We start from the raw sequence: 20274 nt of genomic DNA, 5'->3' as shown, positions 1-20274 counted from the left end.
AATATGATGAACTCCAGAAGGAAAGACTTTCCCAACTTTCCTTGGTAACACACTTAGGAAAACAGTCTTAAACCATTCAGGTGACTAACCATGTTCATTACGTTAGGGGATTTTTTTTTTCCTGAACACTGATCCAGGGAAGGGCTTTCCTAGCCCTCCAGGGTGTAGCTAGGAAGTAGACATATTGTCAGAGCGTTTTCCCTAAGCTAGTGGGTAGAGGGCCCCAGAAGATGAATGACAGGCTTCTGGGCTCTGTCCGTACCTTGTTCCACTGTCAGAGCAGCTTCACCCTTTGCCGGATGGCACAATAGAATGCCCTCCAGCCTTCTGAGTACAAGAGAAGCCAAGTGTTCTAGGCAAGACGAGCTACACTGTGTGATGGGGCACAAGGAAAGCATTTGGGAGCTTCTGTCATGGATGACAGCTACAAAAGGGGAGGAGCAAAACACCTCCGTAGGCTTGACCTTCCCAGACCCAAGTGGTCAGATAGGGATCATCTGTCCCACCTTCTCCCCAGACACTGTCAGCTTCCGTCCCTATCCATCTGGCAGAGAAAGAAATGGGGTAAGAGTTAAGAAGGAATGTTCCTCAGGTGGCCAGGAGTGGGAGGAGAGATGAAAGGTCCCCAGCTGTGCTAAGAATTTGAGACCTCCCAGAACCTGGAAGTAGACTGTGTCCATTGCTGCCCCAGCTATGGGGGACCCTCCAAAGGAGAACCAGGCTGAATGTGACTTGTGACCCTGAGCTGGCAGTCAGGACAATTCCAGTGTCCTTTGTCCTTACGTGCACCAGTGTATTTACCCCGTTAGAGTCACGTGGAGTCACCTGTGCCCCTCACAAGGAAACCTCCTATCAGACGTTTCTGAACTGTTGTTCCCAAGGAGATTTCACAAAAGTATGACATTTTTCCAAGCATCTGGTCCCTGTGTGGACTCTCATAGCAAGATAAAAATAAAGGCAACTCTGGCTCTAATAAGGGGGCTCCCAGCTCCTCTTCCTCCTCCTTCAAGGGGAGAAGCACCAAAGTCTGCCTTCCTCCTAAGGAGGTCCACCTTTTCATGTTAGAGATAAATCTTACCCCTGAGTTTTTAAAGTCAAGTTCCCTTTTCATTTTTCCAACTCATTTGTGTACATTGTTCACCATATTGTTCTTCTCCCTTACTTTGATCTCGGTAAAATACGTTGTCTCTCTTTGAAGAAATAAAGGACAAGGAGAGAGGAGCATATAGGAAAGGAGCCACGTCCTCTTGGGAAAGAACGGAGTTCATTGGGGTCACAGGGCAGAGTGGGAGGAAGGGGGTGGGCTGTGGAGTCAGGAAGGCCCAGCTCCTCCACTTACCAGTTTCATGGCCTAGAGCAACATAGCAAAGTATTAACCCTCTTAACCTCCGTTTCTCATCTCTGACATGGAGACAAAATACTGTGTGCCAAGGGCTTAGCCCAGAGCCTTACCTAGTGTGAGCGATCAGTAAACGTGAATTCCCTTCCTTATGCTTCCATTCTCCATCACGTCATGAAGTCCGAATATGGAGTAAAATGTGTGTTGAGACATAACGTACACAAAAAGTTGAACACAGGCTGGTTTCCAAGACTTGGTTGTTGTGCACACACACCTGGCCTGTGTTGGTGCCAGTGGGAAGGAGGTGTGTGTTAAAGGAAGCCTCTGCACGCCTACCACATGTCCACAGTCCAGCTGTGTCTCCTCAGATCCAGAGCAGTGACGATGGGCTGGAGGGTTGTCATCTGTCTTGTTCTTTCTTTGTGCCCTTTGAAACGTGGCAGTGGTAGCTTTGGTGTTTGTGGCGGGGGAAGCCTTAACAGCCCCGGAGCCGAAGCCTCTCTGTTGGTCCTCAGACCAGGTACAGTGCAGGGTACCCCAGAAACCCCCTGGTTCTGGGGTCCACGTGTATTGTGATGGATTGAGCGTTATGATCCATTGCTTGCTTTTTTGTTTGTTTGTTTTTTGCGGTACGCGGGCCTCTCACTGCTGTGGCCTCTCCCGTTGCGGAGCACAGGCTCCGGACGCGCAGGCTCAGCGGCCATGGCTCACGGGCCCAGCCGCTCCGCGGCATGTGGGATCCTCCCGGACCGGGGCACGAACCCGCGTCCCCTGTGTTGGCAGGCGGACTCTCAACCCCTGCGCCACCAGGGAAGCCCCATTGCTTGCTTTTAGTGGTTTCACTTCTTGAACTTTTTATTCATTTCTCTCCAAAATGTAAATGGTACTTGCTCATCCTTCTCCATGCACACTCTCTCTTTTGTTAGCATCCTTCTAAGCTTGCCATGCACATTTCCTCTCCCCTTTCTCCTGCTTATGGGACAGGCTCACACCCCCCTCCTCTGGCCTTCGTCACGTTTGCTGAGGTCCAGGTAATGCTTTCTCTTGCTCGTATGCTCATGCTTTCTAACTCTGTTCTCCCCCTTTCCTCATGAAGGGCACAGAGAATTCAGCTCTCCTATCACTTTGGTAGGGTTAGCCAGGGTTTCCCCTGACAGCAAAGCAAGGGCCTGACCTGAAACGGGTTGACATCGGAATAAGGCCTACGTCCCCCTGCGGGGCTGTGGTCAGGGGCTCAGGCCAAGAGAACCACGTGTGAGTTTTTCTGTAGGCCTGTCAAGGACATCCCTCCCTGTGGATAAAACTTTGATTGTCATATCCCATATTTTTGCCCCTAAGAATGTCCACCATTCACATAACCTTACTCCTGCTCTATCTCTCTCTCTCTCCTTGAAATTGAACCTTGTTTTACTGAGGCTTCTGCAAACGTTATTGCTCAATTTGAGCAGAACTGATGGCGATTGTCATGGTAATACCTTCCGGTGGCTCCTCAGAAATCAGAAGTGACTTGGTATCTCTTCCACCGCTGGCGGCCAGAGCCTTCTGAGGACCCAGCCAAAGTCCCAGGAGCAACACCCCAACCAAGGGGAGAAAATGGCCTCTAGCTGAATTCTCAGAGAAAGCTGAGCCCTTCTGCTGCAGCGGTCTGCCCCTGCCATCATGTATATTTTCTAGGAGCCTGTATGTTGTTTTGTATTGGCTGGAAGGGGATCTCTCTTCTTTATAGCTGCATATGTGAAGTGAAGGGATTCTTTATAATGTAAACTCGACGGATTCCATGTGGGCACTGTATTGACTTTTGAGGAGGGGAAGGGGGTTTATTTTCTGAGTGTGGGCATAGCAAGGGATAAGAAAATAAATGGAAAGATACCTGTATTGCACCCTTCCTGTTCTGCCGAGTCCACTTTTACATTATAAAGCATTTATAAGAACACTCAGGTCTCCCTCCATAAGCCCAATACCTGTATAGAGGGGGCAAAGTTTTGACAGAGGTTGGCTACAGCTCTCTCTCGTCCCACTGCCCTCACAACACCCTGCTTTCTGGGCCACGTGGGGACACGGAGTGTTTGCCAACTATAAATATCCTGACTGTGCCTCTTCCTCTCTGTGGTTTCAAGAAAAGTCTGGTGAGTGACTGGGCCTTTGAAACCTTTCTCTTTTATCTTTTTCTATTTGAAAAAGAGGGGTTCTTCTGTTTGATAATTATTGTCCACTGAAAGACCAGATACTGCTTTTCTCACTTTTCTCACACCCTGTTGCCATCACTTCTGCTTCCCGGTCTGCTGGGTGGGAAAGCAGGGATGGTTCCAGCCTTGGCATTTCTGGGTATCTGCACATTGGACACACCCCCTCACTTTGGGGCACCGCCCAGAGTCGGCTGCCTTGTAGGGGGGTCATGTGTCCACTGTGCAGGTTGAGTACATAAACCTTATGGGATCCTGCCCATTGATGGCGATGCTGTCTGGCCCTCAGGCTTCCCGTCTTCCGTGTTTAGTGAAGGGCTTCTGGCAGGCAGGTGGGCGGGGCCAGGCCAGCACCTCAGTAGGGACCGCAGGGGAGGATGGGAAGGGTGTGATCCTGCACTCCAGCCCAGGCCCCTCCCTCCTCTTCATTCCTATTGCTCTATAACATGTTACTTGACCAGCTCAAGTCAAGCACCAGGTGAGCTGTCCTGGGTTGGATTCTAAATAGTAGATTCACAGCTTATGATGGCTTCTCAACACAAACAGTTGAAAAGAAAAATAACTAGCAGTTCAGCTCCCACCTCCTCACCAGCACGGCTGTGTACATCAGTCAGTCATGCAGGCTCTCAGGCAGCTGACGCCAAAGCTTCCCGTTACCGTTTTCCATCATAGCAGGGCACGAGGTAAGGTCAGGGCTCCCTGGCACGCAGGGGATCTGGATCACAGCCGCACTTGGCCTTTCATTATTCGGTCCTTAGCCAGGAAAGAAAAACATGAGTCAATCGCCTCTTGATGCCAGAAGGAACCGGAATTCCCACGTTAGCTTTTAGTACATTCTTTTCATTGAAGTATGTCACTTTCCTGACACTTGACAGTCTGCCCTAGTCTCTAAGATGGATAAGGTCTTTTGAACGCATTCAGAACCAGCCACAGCAGCAGAGCCGGTTCTGAATTCATTCAACGAGATACACAAGCACAGAGAATTTTAGACTTGGAATTGGTACTCTGGTTCTGGTTTTGCATTTGAGGCTTTGTGTTTGTGAAGGTGGGAGTGTGCATACATGAGAAAGGAGTGACTACTTAGAACTGAAATGCTGGTACGCGCTCACACTCAGCAGAGCTTGGTAATAATGGAACTGATACTTCACCTTACACCTGCCTGACCCTTTCTCCTGTCCTTTGCTGTCTGCCTGTGTCTGAGGCAGTCCGCTCAAACCTCAAGTTTTGCCTCGGGGCTTCTTTCTTGACAGCCCCCATTCTTTTAAAAGTGAGAGGGGTGTCTCCCACAGGAAGCTCTGACTACTCATTAATCTTGTAGGGGGAAAAAGGGTTGACAAAGTCCTGCTCCATTCAAAGAAGACCCATTTACCACTGCGCCAGACAGTTCATCCAGTTCCACTGCTCTGTGGAAGAGAATGAAGGATTAAAATTAAATTTAGCCGTCAGGTAGCCCGTTAACTGTGGATTTAGGATGCCAGCTGAGCTGCAATTAGAAATTTCCAGCTGTGAGCAGATAGAAGGATGTCATTGCTTGAGACTCCAGCCTTAAGAGTCACCTCAAGAGGGACTTTATCTGACTTTGGACCCCAGCAGGGACACTGAAGATGATTAATGTCCATGGACTCTTGGGATTCCCACTGCTGCATTTTATACCCTAGCTGCCTTGCAAACAGGGTTTGGGAGGGAAAAAGGAAGGTCGTAGTGGCAGCCACACGAAGGAAGTGTCTGAAAGAAAGACAGAAGTTCCCAGTCTACCTGTTCTTGTCTTTAAGCCCCAGCATGCATGTTTTTTTTTTTAACATGTTTATTTGAGTATAATTGCTTTACAATGGTGTGTTAGTTTCTGCTTTGTAACAAAGTGAATCAGTTAGACATATACATATGTTCCCACATCTCTTCCCTCTTGCGTCTCCCTCCCTCCAGCCCTCCCTATCCCACTCCTCTAGGTGGTCAAAAAGCGCTGAGCTGATCTCCCTGTGCTATGCGGCTGCTTACCACTAGCTATCTGTTTTACGTTTGATAGTGTATATATGTCCATGCCTCTCTCTCGCTTTGTCACAGCTTACCCTTCCTTCTCCCCAATATCCTCAAGTCCATTCTCTAGTAGGTCTGTGTCTTTATTCCTGTCCTGCCCCTAGATTCTTCAGAACCATTTTTTTTTTTAGATTCCATATATATGTGTTAGCATATGGTGTTTATTTTTCTCTTTCTGACTTGCTTCACTCTGTATGACAGTCTCTAGGTCCATCCACCTCACTACAAATAACTCAATTTCGTTTCTTTTTATGGCTGAGTAATATTCCATTGTATATATGTGCCAGATCATCTTTATGCATTCATCTGTCGATGGACACTTAGGTTGCTTCCATGTCCTGACTATTGTATATAGAGCTGCAGTGAACATTGTGGTGCATGACTCTTTTTGAATTAAGGTTTTCTCAGGTTTTATGCCCAGTAGTGGGCTTGCTGAGTCATATGGTACTTCTATTTTTAGTTTTTTAAGGAACCTCCATACTGTTCTCCATAGTGGCTGTATCAATTCACATTCCCACCAACAGTGCAAGAGGGTTCCCTTTTCTCCACACCCTCTCCAGCATTTATTGTTTCTAGATTTTTTGATGATGGCCATTCTGACTGGTGTGAGATGATACCTCATTGTAGTTTTGATTTGCATTTCTCTAATGATTAGTGATGTTGAGCATCCTTTCATGTGTTTGTTGGCAGTCTATATCTTCTTTGGAGAAATGTCTATTTAGGTCTTCTGCCCATTTTTGGATTGGATTATTTGTTTTCTTGGTATTGAGCTGCTTGTAAATTTTGGAGATTAATTCTTTGTCAGTTGCTTCATTTGCAAATATTTTCTCCTATTCTGAGGGTTGTCTTTTGGTCTTGTTTATGGTTTCCTTTGCTATGCAAAAGCTTTGAAGTTTCATTAGGTCCCATTTGCTTATTTTTGTTTTTATTTCCATTTCTCTAGGAGGTGGGTCAAAAAGGATCTTGCTGTGATTTATGTCATAGAGTGTTCTGCCTATGTTTTCCTCTAAGAGTTTGATAGTGTTTGGCCTTACATTTAGGTCTTTAATCCATTTTGAGTTTATTTTTCTGTATGGTGTTAGGGAGTGTTCTAATTTCATTATTTTACATGTACCTGTCCAGTTTTCCCAGCACCATTTATTGAAGAGGCTGTCTTTTCTCCACTGTACATTCCTGCCTCCTTTATCAAAGATAAGGTGACCATATGTGCGTGGGTTTATCTCTGGGCTTTCTATCCTGTTCCATTGATCTATATTTCTGTTTTTGTGCCAGTACCATACTGTCTTGATTACTGTAGCTTTGTAGTATAGTCTGAAGTCAGGGAGCCTGATTCCTCCAGCTCCATTTTTCTTTCTCAAGATTGCTTTGGCTATTCGGGTTCTTTTGTGTTTCCATACAAATTGTGAAAGTTTTTGTTCTAGTTCTGTGAAAAATGCCAGTGGTAGTTTGATAGGGATTGTATTGAATCTGTAGATTGCTTTGGGTAGTAGAGTCATTTTCACAATGTTGATTCTTCCAATCCAAGAACATGGTATATCTCTCCATCTGCTTGTATCTTCTTTAATTTCTTTCATCAGTGTCTTATAGTTTTCTGCATACAGGTCTTTTGTCTGCTTAGGTAGGTTTATTCCTAGGTATTTTATTCTTTTTGTTGCAGTGGTAAATGGGAGTGTTTCCTTAATTTCTCTTTCAGATTTTTCATCATTAGTGTATAGAAATGCCAGAGATTTCTGTGCATTAATTTTGTATCCTGCTACTTTACCAAATTCATTGATTAACTCTAGTAGTTTTCTGGTAGCATCTTTAGGATTCTCTATGTGTAATATCATGTCATCTGCAAACAGTGACAGCTTTACTTCTTCTTTTCCGATCTGGATTCCTTTTATTTCTTTTTCTTCTCTGATTGCTGTGGCTAAAACTTCTAGAGTCAATTTTAAACCTGATAAAATTTCACCAATTAGCCAGGCAGTGTAAAAAAATTCCGCTTATACAGTTAATAGCAAAGCGTAGCTAAGTGTTATCAAATGATTATATTTAAATGAGCTGTAAAAAGCTCATGAATTTTTTCTTAAACAATATGCTGCAGTTGATGTATTTGAAGAGTCTGTTCTCCTGGTTTGATAAAACCTCTCCCTTGCAATCTTGTTGACTTGGATAATGGCTTAAATGACTCTTGTATGCAGGGATTTGGGAGAGGTAGTTTAGCCTAGCCCATATGTAAATTTATGCTATATTTTAATTAATGGGGACTACGTTGTTGATGCTTTTCCTGACCCTGTGGCTTTGTCAGCCAGTATTCCTTTCATTTCAAATGACAATTTTCAAGTTCGTATTGAATGTATGTGTTAACAAAACTGAGAACCCAAGCATGTTTTTTTACAGCCACTCAAAATCCTAGCTTTTCAGTAGCTCTTCTGCAGACCTGTTTGAAAGATGTGCAGAGCAATGACTAATCTTTATTTTACTTTTGGCCTGTGTCTGATTACTATCCTTGGCTCAACTCTGTAGGAGTCAGAATGGGACTAATAGCCCAGTACTTTGGCAACCACAATCAGCTGTTAAGATCAGAGTGTACCATCGAAGCATTCCACTTCCCAAACCAAGGGAGACATACACACACACACACACACACACACACACACACACAGGTCGTCAGAGATCCCCTTTGTTCTATAGCATGACATTTTACTAGGATCCTGGGACAAAATTAATTGTAGAGAGCAAATTCTGTCCTTTATCTGGGTGTGTATGAGGAGAAAAAATTATTGAACTTTCCTTCAATATGATGGGCATCTGTGAGTATGAACCCATTTAGAGTCTACTGGATATAAAGGTCTTGGTGTTAAGGACCTGGGCTAATGGAAGGTGAAAGCCTGGACCACTTTGTTCTCTCATTTCAAGGATTTGGAAGATTCTCCCTGAGCTTTTGCTAAAGATGAATGTAGCCTGGGGAAAAGATGGTGACCTATTTAGTTATTCTGGCAAAATTTTCAGTCAAATGATTCCATCTTTCCCAAGCATTTAGCTTGCAATTATACCTTCATTTGTTTGCTTGTTTATTTAAGGCCTGTCTTCCCTCCTAGATTAGGAAGGGACCTCATTTGTTTTGTTCACAACCGTGTAGTCAGTACTTAGAATAGTGCCAGACATTTATTAAGGACTCCATCAGTGCTGTTGTATGAATGGATAAAGGTATGTTTGGCTGACCTACCACTTGCCCAGTCTCATGCATGAGAAGACACTGTTATAACTCAGGGGAAGATATTTCCTCTGCCTTCTGAGCATTTGGAGATTATCACATGAGGGATTTAAGGTTCATAAGGACTTGGGTTTAATTCTCAAACCACCATTCATTTGGCATTTACAGTGAAAATTAATATAATTTTGAATGTGGGATCATTCACTGAATAAAATGGTCATTGGAAATCTTTGCTTGTGGTATATGGTGGTGTAACATACGTTTGTGGTAAGTAAAAAAAAATTAAAAGAAAGGAAAAAAAAGTACCCTTCACGGCCAACTGTCAACCAAGAAGCAAAGGCTGAATTTTAAGCACTTCTTCATAGCAGCTGGCTGTTCACCCGTGGCACTGGGGCTCACTTACTGAGATCTTATGCAAGGCACACGTTCCACAGGCTGCAGTTCTGTTTGCAGTTAAGTGGATTTCAAGGATCTGTTCCAGCTCTAGAATTTGGTGAGCTGTTTGACAGAGCCTAGAACCAAAAACTTGCTGGCGCAGAAGCTTAATGGTGCAGAGCAAGAGCTCTGAGCATCATATAGACTTGGGTTCAAGTCCCAGCTTGCCCTGCCACTGCTGGGCACTCAGCCTCTCGGCATCTCATCTGTGAAATGGAGATAATAATACCTTTGTCCGAAAGTTATTAGGACGTCCGAATAAAGAGTTGCACTAAAAGTGCTTAACAGAGTCTGGCCAAGAATAAATATTCAGAAAGTTAGCTTTTATTATTTCTATCTCAAATGTTTCATGTTTATGCTCTCCATCTTTATTTTTGTCATTTTTAAGCCGCACCAATAGAACTGGGATGATTTGTCTGCAAGCTACACGGTAAATAGCTCACAACGGACAGGTGGTCATTTAATTTATCAAAAGGTATCCCTTTATGTGACATCAGGACCTTGATAGACAATGCCTTCCCCCGTATTTCAAGGTGGTTTTATGGTATGGCCCATCTGTGCTTTTGAGAGATGTCAGAGTAGCCCTCTCCTGGACATGGTGTCTCACTCTTCAAATGAACTCCTTCATAAGCATAAGTATGCCACTATGTCTTGAAACTCCTTTTCCAAGACATAGTTTCTGGCCCAGATCAGGCATTTTTCCTCTAGCCTGGCTTCTTATAAATTCACTGGAAACAGAAGGAGTTTGTCTGAAGGCTACTAAGGAAATGGAGGTGAAAGACTACATTTAGAAAACTCCAATTCAGCGAGGCTCCATGGAATAAAGTACACATGGGGAATGCCATATAGTTCGAGGCAGCGTCCCTAATGCTTGCAAGAGGTCCTTTGCCTCTGCAGGGTGGAGAGGTGGGTGTGGAGCGATGGTGTGCTGGCTCTTCCTCTCCTTCACAAAGCGTGCGGACTCTGCAAGTGCCAAGGCTGTAAGCGGGATCTCTAGGGTCTGGGCATCTCCAATTTCCCGTTGTCCTAAAGTTCTCTTTTCTCCCTGAATTTACTGACTATCTCCCTTCTCTCCATTACCTCTCCTCCTTTTTTTTTTTTTTTTTTAACTGCTTTCTGCTTGGATCCTCCATAGGAATGCCTTGGGGTAAATATTTTTTTCTTCAGTTTTCTTTGAAGTAAAAAAATATGGGGAGTGGGTTGGAGGAGGGAGAAAGTATGGTTGAGAGGGAAGGAACTGGCTCACTAAGAAAGGAGTGGTGAGTTTATGTGAGTGGTGTGTTTTCACTGATATCCAAGAGAACAGAAACTGGGAGTCACCAAGCCTTCTTGGGAAATGATCATTCTTATTGGTTTGGATATGTTTTCGGCCTATATGTTGCCTTTTTAGAAAGGTAGATAGACGATCCTACTAAAGTAAAAGAGTTTATAAAATATACAAAGCCCACGGATGCAAAAGGCCATTGATATCAATGTGATACTTTCGGGTTATCTATATGCAGATCTAGAACGGAGTAAAAGCAACTTACACATCATGGATTGTAACCATTTAAGAGGGTCTCAGAATTCACCTTCTAGGCGGTCAGCCTTCCATTAACTGTCTTCCTGCCTTGCCTTGTATGAAGGAATGGATGGCCTTTGATCTCCCTATTTGGAGGATGGGTATGGCAGGAAGGACAGGGTGAAAAGCAGGCAGAAGCCTTGTAGTTCCCATCTGATGTTCTAGATGGATCCCATTTCCTCCGATAGTTGGTGTCACGGTGATCTGGGCCAATGTGAGGAAAGAACCAGAACCTGAGCTCACTATTTAGAGTCTCATTTTCTACCATCTGCATGTTTTACAAATTGCAGTTGTTTGACTCGAATGCAAAGATCTCAAGGGATGGGCAGGGTGGAGAGAGAAATGCAGGTTGATTTATTCATTTCCTTCCTAAAAATAGAAAGATGTATTTTGTCTACTAGGAGCAAACATTTCCGAGAGGCTGAAGAGGGAGGGTCATCAGCTGTAGGGCAAGGATAAAGGTGGGCGGGGGCTGCAGTTCGGGCCTCCTCCAACTGCAGGCTCTCTGCAGCTTGTGCTAGGTGCAGAGGGCTGGAAATGGGAAGGGACTGCTGGAAGAGCCACTCGCACAGAGATAATCGGGGTGTGAGCCCAAGTCCTGGCTAGAAGCCTGCATGACGTGCTCTCTCTGGAGCCAGCAGCCCAGCCCAGCATGGGTGTCATGTCCCCACCAGCCTTCCTTACCCTGCTCTCCCCTGAACTCATGAACTGTGCAGAGGTGACAAACCTAGAGCTGAAGGAAGGACTAGGCAGAGTCCTCTGATGAGACTTGCTGTCAACCATGGCTCCCTATTCAATTCAGCACATGCTCTTTGAGAGCCTTCTACTGAAGACTCCCTAGGCTAGGCACCATGCCTGTCCACAACGGGCTACGGTCGTGTTCCCCAGTCGATTGATCCTCCATGTCCATTTGGTCAGTGTGGTCATGAGCAGCATTGCTCCGGCTGTTAGGGGTAGGAAGTGTTGATTGACGTGTGTGCACGGGTGCCTCTGTGGTGTGCCTGTGTCTTGCCCTTTGTGAGTATGCATGAGTGTGCGTGCATATGAGTGTGTGCATGCTGGGGAGTGATTGGAAAATCTTCCCAGAAAGTGTTGTTTGGGGTCTACTCTGACCCAGTTTCAGGCCTCTTGCCCACCTCTTTCTCCCTTCTCCCTGTTGCTGTTAACGTAGTAGTGTGACTGTCACTTTAACTGTCCCCTGTCCTGTGATTTCCCGGGGCTTCTCCCCTGCAGAAGCAACAAGGGCCGGGACATCAAGACCATCAAGTCCCTGCGGGTGCTGCGTGTGCTGAGACCGCTCAAGACCATCAAGCGCCTGCCCAAGCTCAAGGTAACGTTCGCCAGTTTCTTCCCATCAGCTCCCCTTCCTCTAGAGAGAGACGCCTAGGTGGCCTGCTTTTGGAGAATTATTTCTGGGGATATTCTTTTTGCTCACACAGAGACTGAGATTCTTTTCATCTGCTTGAACTAAGGGTCTGAGTTTCAAAGGAAAATAACCAATATCCTAAAAAATCTGTCTCTAAGGACTTTTGCCCCACCCTCTGTGGGAAGTCATAGGAAGAACCCTGTGTGGCTTTATCCTGGAGCCTCCTGTGTCATTAAGGTGGGTCAGACACCACAATGGAAGGAGCATGAGCCCTGCGTGTTGTGGTCCACATACTACGTCAGACCAAGTCACCTGGGCTGGTTTCTTTCCTCATGATTCTAGAGAAAGAAAGAACCTTGTAGCCCTGACCCTTCATATCTTAGAGGCCAATAACTTGCCCAAGGACACAGAGTCATTTTTGGCACAAGCAGAGAAGAAATGGGGAAGTGAGCTCACACAACTAAGTTCTCCCTGTTGCCAGGACCTGTGTCTTCATAGGTCTATTATCTGGGTTCTCCTGCCCTCTGACCTGCTCACCCACCCTGAGCTCCTTCCCTGAGCCTTCCTGCCCTTAGGTTGCTGGCTTGTGGAACCCGCCTCTCCCACACAGATCCCTTGCTGTGATGGAAGCTGAAGCCTCATGGGAGAAAAGTCTTTCCTTCCTGAATTCCTGCGAATGAGAGCCAGCCACCTCCAGGGAGGGAACAAGGGACTCCCCTGCTCCCCAGTTCCTCTTTCCCATTGGGTTTGCCTCACCTCTGATATTCCCCACCAGTCCCTCCACCGCCACCCCAACTGCTTCCCTTTCAGCCCTCTGGCTCTGCAGAGAGGTGTTAAACCAACCAGGTTGATCAAAGGCTTAAGACCACAGGAAGGTCTTTTTGGAAGACCCCTAACTGGCTGAGACGTGGCTTCCTCTCAGAGCCCAGGGCCCTGGCCTCCTGCGTGGATTCCCGAGGAGAGGTACTCGTGCTCCAAAGGAAGTGTCCTCACTGCCTGCTCTCCTCCTCCACTGCCCTGCCTTCCCTCCTGGATCAGGCATCTCCCACGGTATCAGGAAATCTTTCACACGCTGTTCATTATAACCCTCCACCTGGTGACAGGCCCCAGCACAGGGCCTGGCCGGGGTCAGTGCCTGTGAACATTCATTCCTTTCTGCCTCACCCCCAGAAAAATTTGGCCGGGAGGCCTGGGGCCCTAACCAATGTTAGCTGCAGCCCAGGTCCACTGGTCTCCTCCTCTGAGCTATGTTGGGGTCCTGAGAAGGGCTTGGACAGGATGATGAGATTAATTAACAGGCTGAAGAAGGCGACCCAACCTTGGTTAATTCCAACTAATTAGGAAGGGCTGGCTCTTTGCTCTGCAGCTCCATAACCTGAGGGAAATGTAGGTGGATCTGATAATTCCACGAGGCTGCGTGTCACTCACATTCCCTGCAGTGCTGAACTAATTAAACCAGCAGTGTTCACCCAGCGCTGTGAAGAGGTAACTGCTCAAGTGCAGCGCCACTGTGGGGCTAGACTCTTCAGTGAGCTAAACCTACAAACCTAGAAAATAACCTAAAAATGGTTTGAAATGTGTTGAATTCCCATGTAACTATTCATGGCTTAGGGCCTACAATGGATTCTTCAGAGGGAGATTCACTGCCTTGAACTGAAGTGCAAGTTCCTGATTCTGTCCATCTGATCCTCCCATCTCTAAGAGAGGGTGGCTCTTACCCCTTCCCACATCACCTGTTGAATCTTCATCCCCAGCACAGCCAGCTTTAAACTAGAGAACATTTACGTGAAGTGTGGAATGTAATTGGGGTAAATGTGTGAACTTATTACAAAATATCATTAAAATGAACAAAGATGAGAGTTTATTATCACTCCCTGATCTATTTAGAAAGGCTAAGAGAAAACAATATATATTCAGTATATAAATCAAATCTAAGAACGTGCCCCAAATAGATGAAGTTACGGATAAGCTATTTAACGCCTAAAACAGGCTAAATGATTTCAAGGATCCCTTTTCTGGAATAAATTTCTGTTTCACACTAAGTGGAGTGCCCGTAATAGGATTCCACAAAGGACTCCGTCCACTGCCTGATACCATCTTGGTCTCTACTGCTTTGGGTTTCCTTCCAGATTCAGAACATGTGTTCCCCTCCTAAATTATACGTTCCTACAGTCATGACCAGCTTAGAAAACAGGTCCGAATCCCATGAGTGTCACTTCTTCCCAGGGTGATATCTCCTAGGGCACCTTCTCAGTGGGCTGGCTGGTGGTGGTGTGGGTCCAACTCAGCTGTAGGCAAATACACAGGCCATTTCAGGGATTCACACACCAGGGCTCTTTTTTCTGTTCACAGGCTGTCTTCGACTGTGTGGTCACCTCCTTGAAAAATGTCTTCAACATACTAATTGTCTATAAGCTCTTCATGTTCATCTTTGCTGTCATCGCAGTTCAACTTTTCAAGGGCAAGTTCTTCTATTGCACAGACAGTTCCAAGGACACAGAGAAGGAGTGCATGTAAGCGCCACCAGCACATACCACTCCCTTTCTGCTAAAGTGCGTTCTGCCAAGGTCCACACAGCCCTTTACAGATAGGTCTTTTCTTTCCCCCTTTCTCAAATCCATTCCTCTTTTGGGAAAAAAGGCAAAATAAGAAGTTGCCACATTTTGAGTGAGTACCTCTTTTGTGTCAGACATGGAACATAGCATTTTGCATCAGGTTTTAATTTTAAATCTTTCTAATGACCTTTTGAGATAGGTTTCATTTGCACATTATAGGTGTGGAAGCCTAGGCACAGAAAGTTTAAGGAAGTTGCTCAAGGTTATACAGTGACTAGTGAAAGGATTAGGATTTAACCTTCCATGTCTGTTGGGCACCAAATCTCATTTTTATTCCATGATAATACACTGCCTTAATAAAATCCCCTCTTGCTTACGTTTGAATGCTGATAATTACTACTGTACATTATCAAAGTCCCTAGAATTTCTTTGCTCTTCCATGAGCTGTAGTGAAGAGGTTCTGGTTCACTTCTGCTCTGGTTTTAGAGGAAACTATGTAGATCACGAGAAAAACAAGATGGAGGTGAAAGGCCGAGAATGGAAGCGCCATGAATTCCACTATGACAACATCATCTGGGCCCTGCTGACCCTCTTCACCGTCTCCACAGGGGAAGGATGGCCTCAGTGAGTGATGGGTTTGGCTTGGCATGCTTGTCTGTGAGCTGGGCTAGGGCCATGTGTTTGCCTTGAGAAGTTGATTCGAGATAAGCAAGGCTAACCCTTTGTTATTGTACCAAGGAAAGTAAGTGGTTATGAGTAGGTAAGACGGGCAGGAGAGAGGAAAAATGAAAATCCTTCAGGCGGGAATCAGGAGGGAGCTGACGAAGTCCGGGAAATATTTGAAACACAGTGTTTCAGCCCATGATCAAGGAGTTGAATAGAGCCATCTGATTCCTACGGAACAAATGAGTTTTGAACAGCTCTCCGCACCGTAGGAGAGTCCCTGAGGACTGTCTTAGACAGATTTATCCTCCGAGTTGGCCCTGGACATGAGGGTCAAGGGTTAAGGATGCGGTGGCAGAACCCAGAGATGCTTTCTGTGGTCATACCTCACGTGTCAAAGACAACAGAATGCAGTTTTTATGCTGCTCGTAGCTGCAGGCTTATTTTTTCAGAGACTTGGCGGTAGCCAAGACACTACTTTCTGGTGGCAGCAAAATGCCAAAGGGAAATTCAGGAGTCTCTTGGTATTTTATGGCAACCTCAACTATAAAGTAATGTCACTCTGGTGTTTAGGAGTTGGATGCGTGATGGCACCGGGGCTAGAAAGAACAGTGGATTGGGGGTCCGCCAGCTTGGTTGTGGAGCCCCAAATTCACAGAGGATCCACCAAGTTTAAAAAGTCAGATAAGAAAATACAGTAGATGGTACATCTGCTAATGAAGCCTTGAGTCACAGCAGCTTCCAAGATCGCCGTCCACCATCCGTGCCCTCTTGTTATGTCCCCAGAGTTTTGCAGCATTCTGTCGATGTGACAGAGGAAGACCGAGGCCCGAGCCGCAGCAACCGCATGGAGATGTCCATCTTTTACGTGGTCTACTTTGTGGTCTTTCCTTTCTTCTTCGTCAACATCTTTGTGGCTCTCATCATCATCACCTTCCAGGAGCAAGGGGACAAGATGATGGAGGAGTGCAGCCTGGAGAAGAACGAGGTGAAACGAGGGGTCTGGAGTGTAGGGCCAGGGGGCGCTCTGGAAAGGACTCTCAGACCAGCAGTGTTAGGAGGAAGACAGAATGCTCTCCATTTTGTTGTGAATTAGAGAGAGAATTGGGGGGAAATGCATTAGCCAGTCATTAAATAAATGTTTTTGGAGTATCCGCTCTGTTTAAAGCCCAGGTATGAGACACAGAGAACTGGGAGGGATGTAAGGTGTTTAAGATGCAGCCCCTGCGTTTATGTGGCGCATCTTCTGGAGGTGGGGGTGAAAGACGTGTGCCAACGTTATAACGTTGACACGTCTGCTTCCCTTCCTGCGTCCCTCAATGGTGTATATTTGCTGTAAGGGCAGGGAACCTGTCTAACTTATTACTGCTTTTGTAGTAACAAGCGTAGTTCTGACACATTGTCGGGTCCATTGTTTTTATCCTGGAACTGAACTAGAAATTGTTAGAGTCCATAAGAGAAATGCAAATAAAGTGCTATGGGAATGCACAGGAAGATAGATTTTTACTTCTGACTGTGAGCTTCCTGCCCAAATATCTAAGTCTTGTGCTGTGTAAAAGGGCATTATTAATAACCGTCAAGTCCTTACCGCATGGGACCGAACCCTTCTAGTTCTGTGTATTCATTTAAGGTGACATCTCACCTGTAGCTCTGTCCAGAGAATTTCTTTTGCTGCTTTTACCTCTGCTTGCCCAGCCCTAGCCTCTTCTCACACACTGTCCTCTTCTTCTAACCGTCTGACAGAGAGCTCACCCGTGTGCGAGGTTTAGGGAATCTGAGCTTGGCTAATCAGTGTGACTCTCCTGCAGAGGGCGTGCATCGACTTCGCCATCAGTGCCAAACCACTCACCCGCTACATGCCCCAGAACAGGCACACCTTCCAGTACCGCGTCTGGCACTTTGTGGTGTCTCCATCCTTTGAGTACACCATCATGGCCATGATCGCCCTGAACACTGTCGTGCTGATGATGAAGGTGAGAAGGTGGTGGCTGGGAGGCACTCGGGCAGGCTGAGCCTCGGCAACTCTCCCTTCGCAGAGCACTTGTGTGTGTGCCCGAGACACTGAGAAAACACTCCAGCTTACCAGTCTGTTGCCTCCTTACCTACTTTTCTTTTTTTTTTTTTTTGTGGTACGCGGGCCTCTCACTGCTGTGGCCTCTCCCGTTGCGGAGCACAGGCTCCGGATGCGCAGGCTCAGCGGCCATGGCTCACGGGCCCAGCCGCTCCGCGGCATGTGGGATCTTCCCGGACCGGGGCATGAACCCGTGTCCCCTGCATCGGCAAGGCGGACTCTCAACCACTGCACCACCAGGGAAGCCCTGTTATGTACTTTTCCATCGTGGAATTTCTCTTTCATCTTGTCTCCATCCACAGCCCAGCCTTTGGGTCTTTGGGGCAAAATGCAGTGAAATATATAGTAGCAGTCCAGGAACTCTGAAAGCAAAGGTTGGTGATGGCAATCAGACGCAGACAAGGGTGGAGATGTCAGGAGATGTAGATGATCATGGGGTTCTAAAAGAGTGTCGGAAGAGGTTTTTAATACTAAATGGTAAAGTAATTAACTCTAGGAAATGTTTCTGCCCTTCTCACCTTCAACTCTAGGAAGACTGGCCATTTTGCTAATAAGACCTGTGTTTTCCTCTGTTTTGTTTTGCTAGGACGTGTGCTTCTCCTCTCTAGCCCTAGATGACACCAGAATGTCCCCCAAGGGCAGGGACGCGAGATGGCCAGCCTCTCTCATGGACCCTCTCACCTTTAGGGGTTTGATTCTTTCCTCTTTTCTCTTCCCGGCAGTACTACTCTGCTCCCTGTACCTATGAACTGGCCCTGAAGTACCTGAATATCGCCTTCACCATGGTGTTCTCCCTGGAATGTGTCCTAAAGATCATTGCGTTTGGCTTCTTGGTACGTCATGGAATTTATCCCGGCACCATTCTTGTCTTCCCTTTTCTTTGGGTACATTGCCAGCCTTTGTTGGAAGGGAGGGCGGTCACCGCTATTCCAGAAAGGGTTCACACACCTGCCCACCTAATTGTGGGCTTGTTTCGACTGCTTCAAAAAACTGCCGTAGAGACAGGATGATGTGTGAGGGTGTTAGGAGAAAAGACAAAGAGAACCAGATCCCCAGCTCCTACCTCTAGCTATCAGCTCTGTTCTCGTCAAAGTCTGTCAGTTGTCAAGGGGCGACAGTCGTTGAGTCTTACTAGAACTTAGTAAGATTTATCTGTCAGGAAGAGCAAAACAAGGACTGGACTAATAAACCTGAGCGCTTATTTACTGGTGAAAGGTTTAAAATCTATAACTCAAATGGGAAAATATCTGTCCCGCTTAGCCTCAAACATAGCAAATAATAGATTTTACCTAGGAATCCTCCTCCCTTTAGTTACCTGAAGAGTAATTTCTGCCACTAAAAATAAATGTTTAGCACTTAAGCTTCCAAAGGCTAATGGCCTTTAAAGTGTGTGTATGAGAGAGTGAGCAAGTGTGGGGTCGGGGGGCAGTTTCTGGAATTGGTTTGGGGAGGGTTGGGTTGAGTTTTTCTGGCATGAGTCCTCCTTTTACTTCTCCTCAACTACTAATTATAGTTGTTTGGCAGATTTTCGCATCTACCATCAAGGGTGTGCAGCAAACCTAGCCCTTCACTTCAGTGTCCTGTAAACAAAATAATCCTCTCTGCCACCCTTGCCTCAGTGTTTACAGTGAGATCAGTGGGCTGCAGATAAACCCACCCGACAGCCGCTTCACACTTACTTTGTGTGTGAGCTACCATTTCAAATTATATGTGTATGGCTTTCCCTGCAAGAAGAGAAACTCAGCTGATTATCTGAATATGTTTGTCTGGTGGCAGCTTGAACAGGGACTCTGGCCTTGGCTTGATGGTTGTGAGTGTTGACGGTGGCGATTGCTTCCTGACGGTGCGATTGCTTTCCTGGTGGTTCTTTGAAAAGTCATTGATTTGATGGTTTGGGGAGGAGAGTTGAAGGGAACCCCTTGCAGGTGGCTGTATTGTTGGTTGCTTGACTCCCTTTTGAGTCTTGGAGAAATAAAAGTAAACTACCAGCAACAAAGATGCCATTATAATACAGTCTGGCCCTGGGCGGGAGGAGAAGGGGGTGGGGGAAGCCTGTGTAAAAACAGAGCAAGTTTTTCCCTGCATCTTGATTATTCGCATGTTGGATTGACGTCGTCTGTGACTTAAGTCCCCAATTCTGTGTCAAATTATGGTGAATGCCGAATACATGCTTACAGGCTTAACTAGATGATTCGGCCCCAAAGCCTGCCTCCTTCCCACCTTCAGCCCCGTATTTTCATTCAAGGTCTAGAAGCATTCTCACACTATAAAAGGCACCACTAGTCCCGAATAAGTCTTTTCATTGATATAGTACTGTAGATTTTCAGAACGCCCTAATATATACTGTTTTTGTCAGATCTCCTCGATGACTCTGAAATAGGCATGGCAGAAGCTGTCATTATCGTTGTTGTTGTTATTTTAAATGAGGAAATTGAAGGTCAGAAAAATTGTGTCGCTCTTTGAAGATTACAGAATAAAAGGCAGTAGAATTGGAAAGTGGAGTGGGAATAGAAAAGGAAGGAAGAGGAAAAAGAAAGAGGGAGAGAATTGACATACATTGGTTGTCTACTAAGTACCAAAAGCTTTATGTATTATCCATTTTAGCTTCATAAGAACTCTATTAGATGGCCATTATGGTTTTCTTCTTATACGGATGAGCTAGGGCTCAAGAAGATTCAGTACTTTGCACAAGGTTACTGAAAGGCAGAGCCAGTGTTCAGATCCTGGTCTCTCTGGCTTCAAAGCCCACACTTTGTCCACCGTAATCTACTAGTCTGTACTATGTTATGCTGTGCTCTACCATACTGTATTGTAAGGCCTCCTCTACTGGAATCTAGGGCTTCTGTCCCCTGAGAGCTAGTTTTATAT

The 20274-nt window shown here is 45.9% G+C and overlaps 1 protein-coding gene across 1 annotated transcript in view; it reads left to right on the top strand.

The window, feature by feature from the left end:
• Positions 1 to 20274, top strand: part of CACNA1E (calcium voltage-gated channel subunit alpha1 E) — a 296790-nt gene that overhangs the window by 239086 nt on the left and 37430 nt on the right. The window contains exons 26-31 of the mRNA XM_033853854.2: positions 11985 to 12081; positions 14470 to 14630; positions 15159 to 15296; positions 16122 to 16323; positions 17144 to 17308; positions 18129 to 18239. Coding sequence (XP_033709745.1) covers positions 11985 to 12081; positions 14470 to 14630; positions 15159 to 15296; positions 16122 to 16323; positions 17144 to 17308; positions 18129 to 18239 — 874 coding nt within the window. The remainder of the gene's footprint in view (positions 1 to 11984; positions 12082 to 14469; positions 14631 to 15158; positions 15297 to 16121; positions 16324 to 17143; positions 17309 to 18128; positions 18240 to 20274) is intronic.

This window comes from Tursiops truncatus, chromosome 1, assembly GCF_011762595.2.
Source record: "Tursiops truncatus isolate mTurTru1 chromosome 1, mTurTru1.mat.Y, whole genome shotgun sequence".
Taxonomy (NCBI): Eukaryota; Metazoa; Chordata; class Mammalia; order Artiodactyla; family Delphinidae; genus Tursiops; species Tursiops truncatus.
The sequence above is the reverse complement of the archived record's forward strand: the minus strand, read 5'-3'. Positions and strand labels throughout refer to the sequence as shown.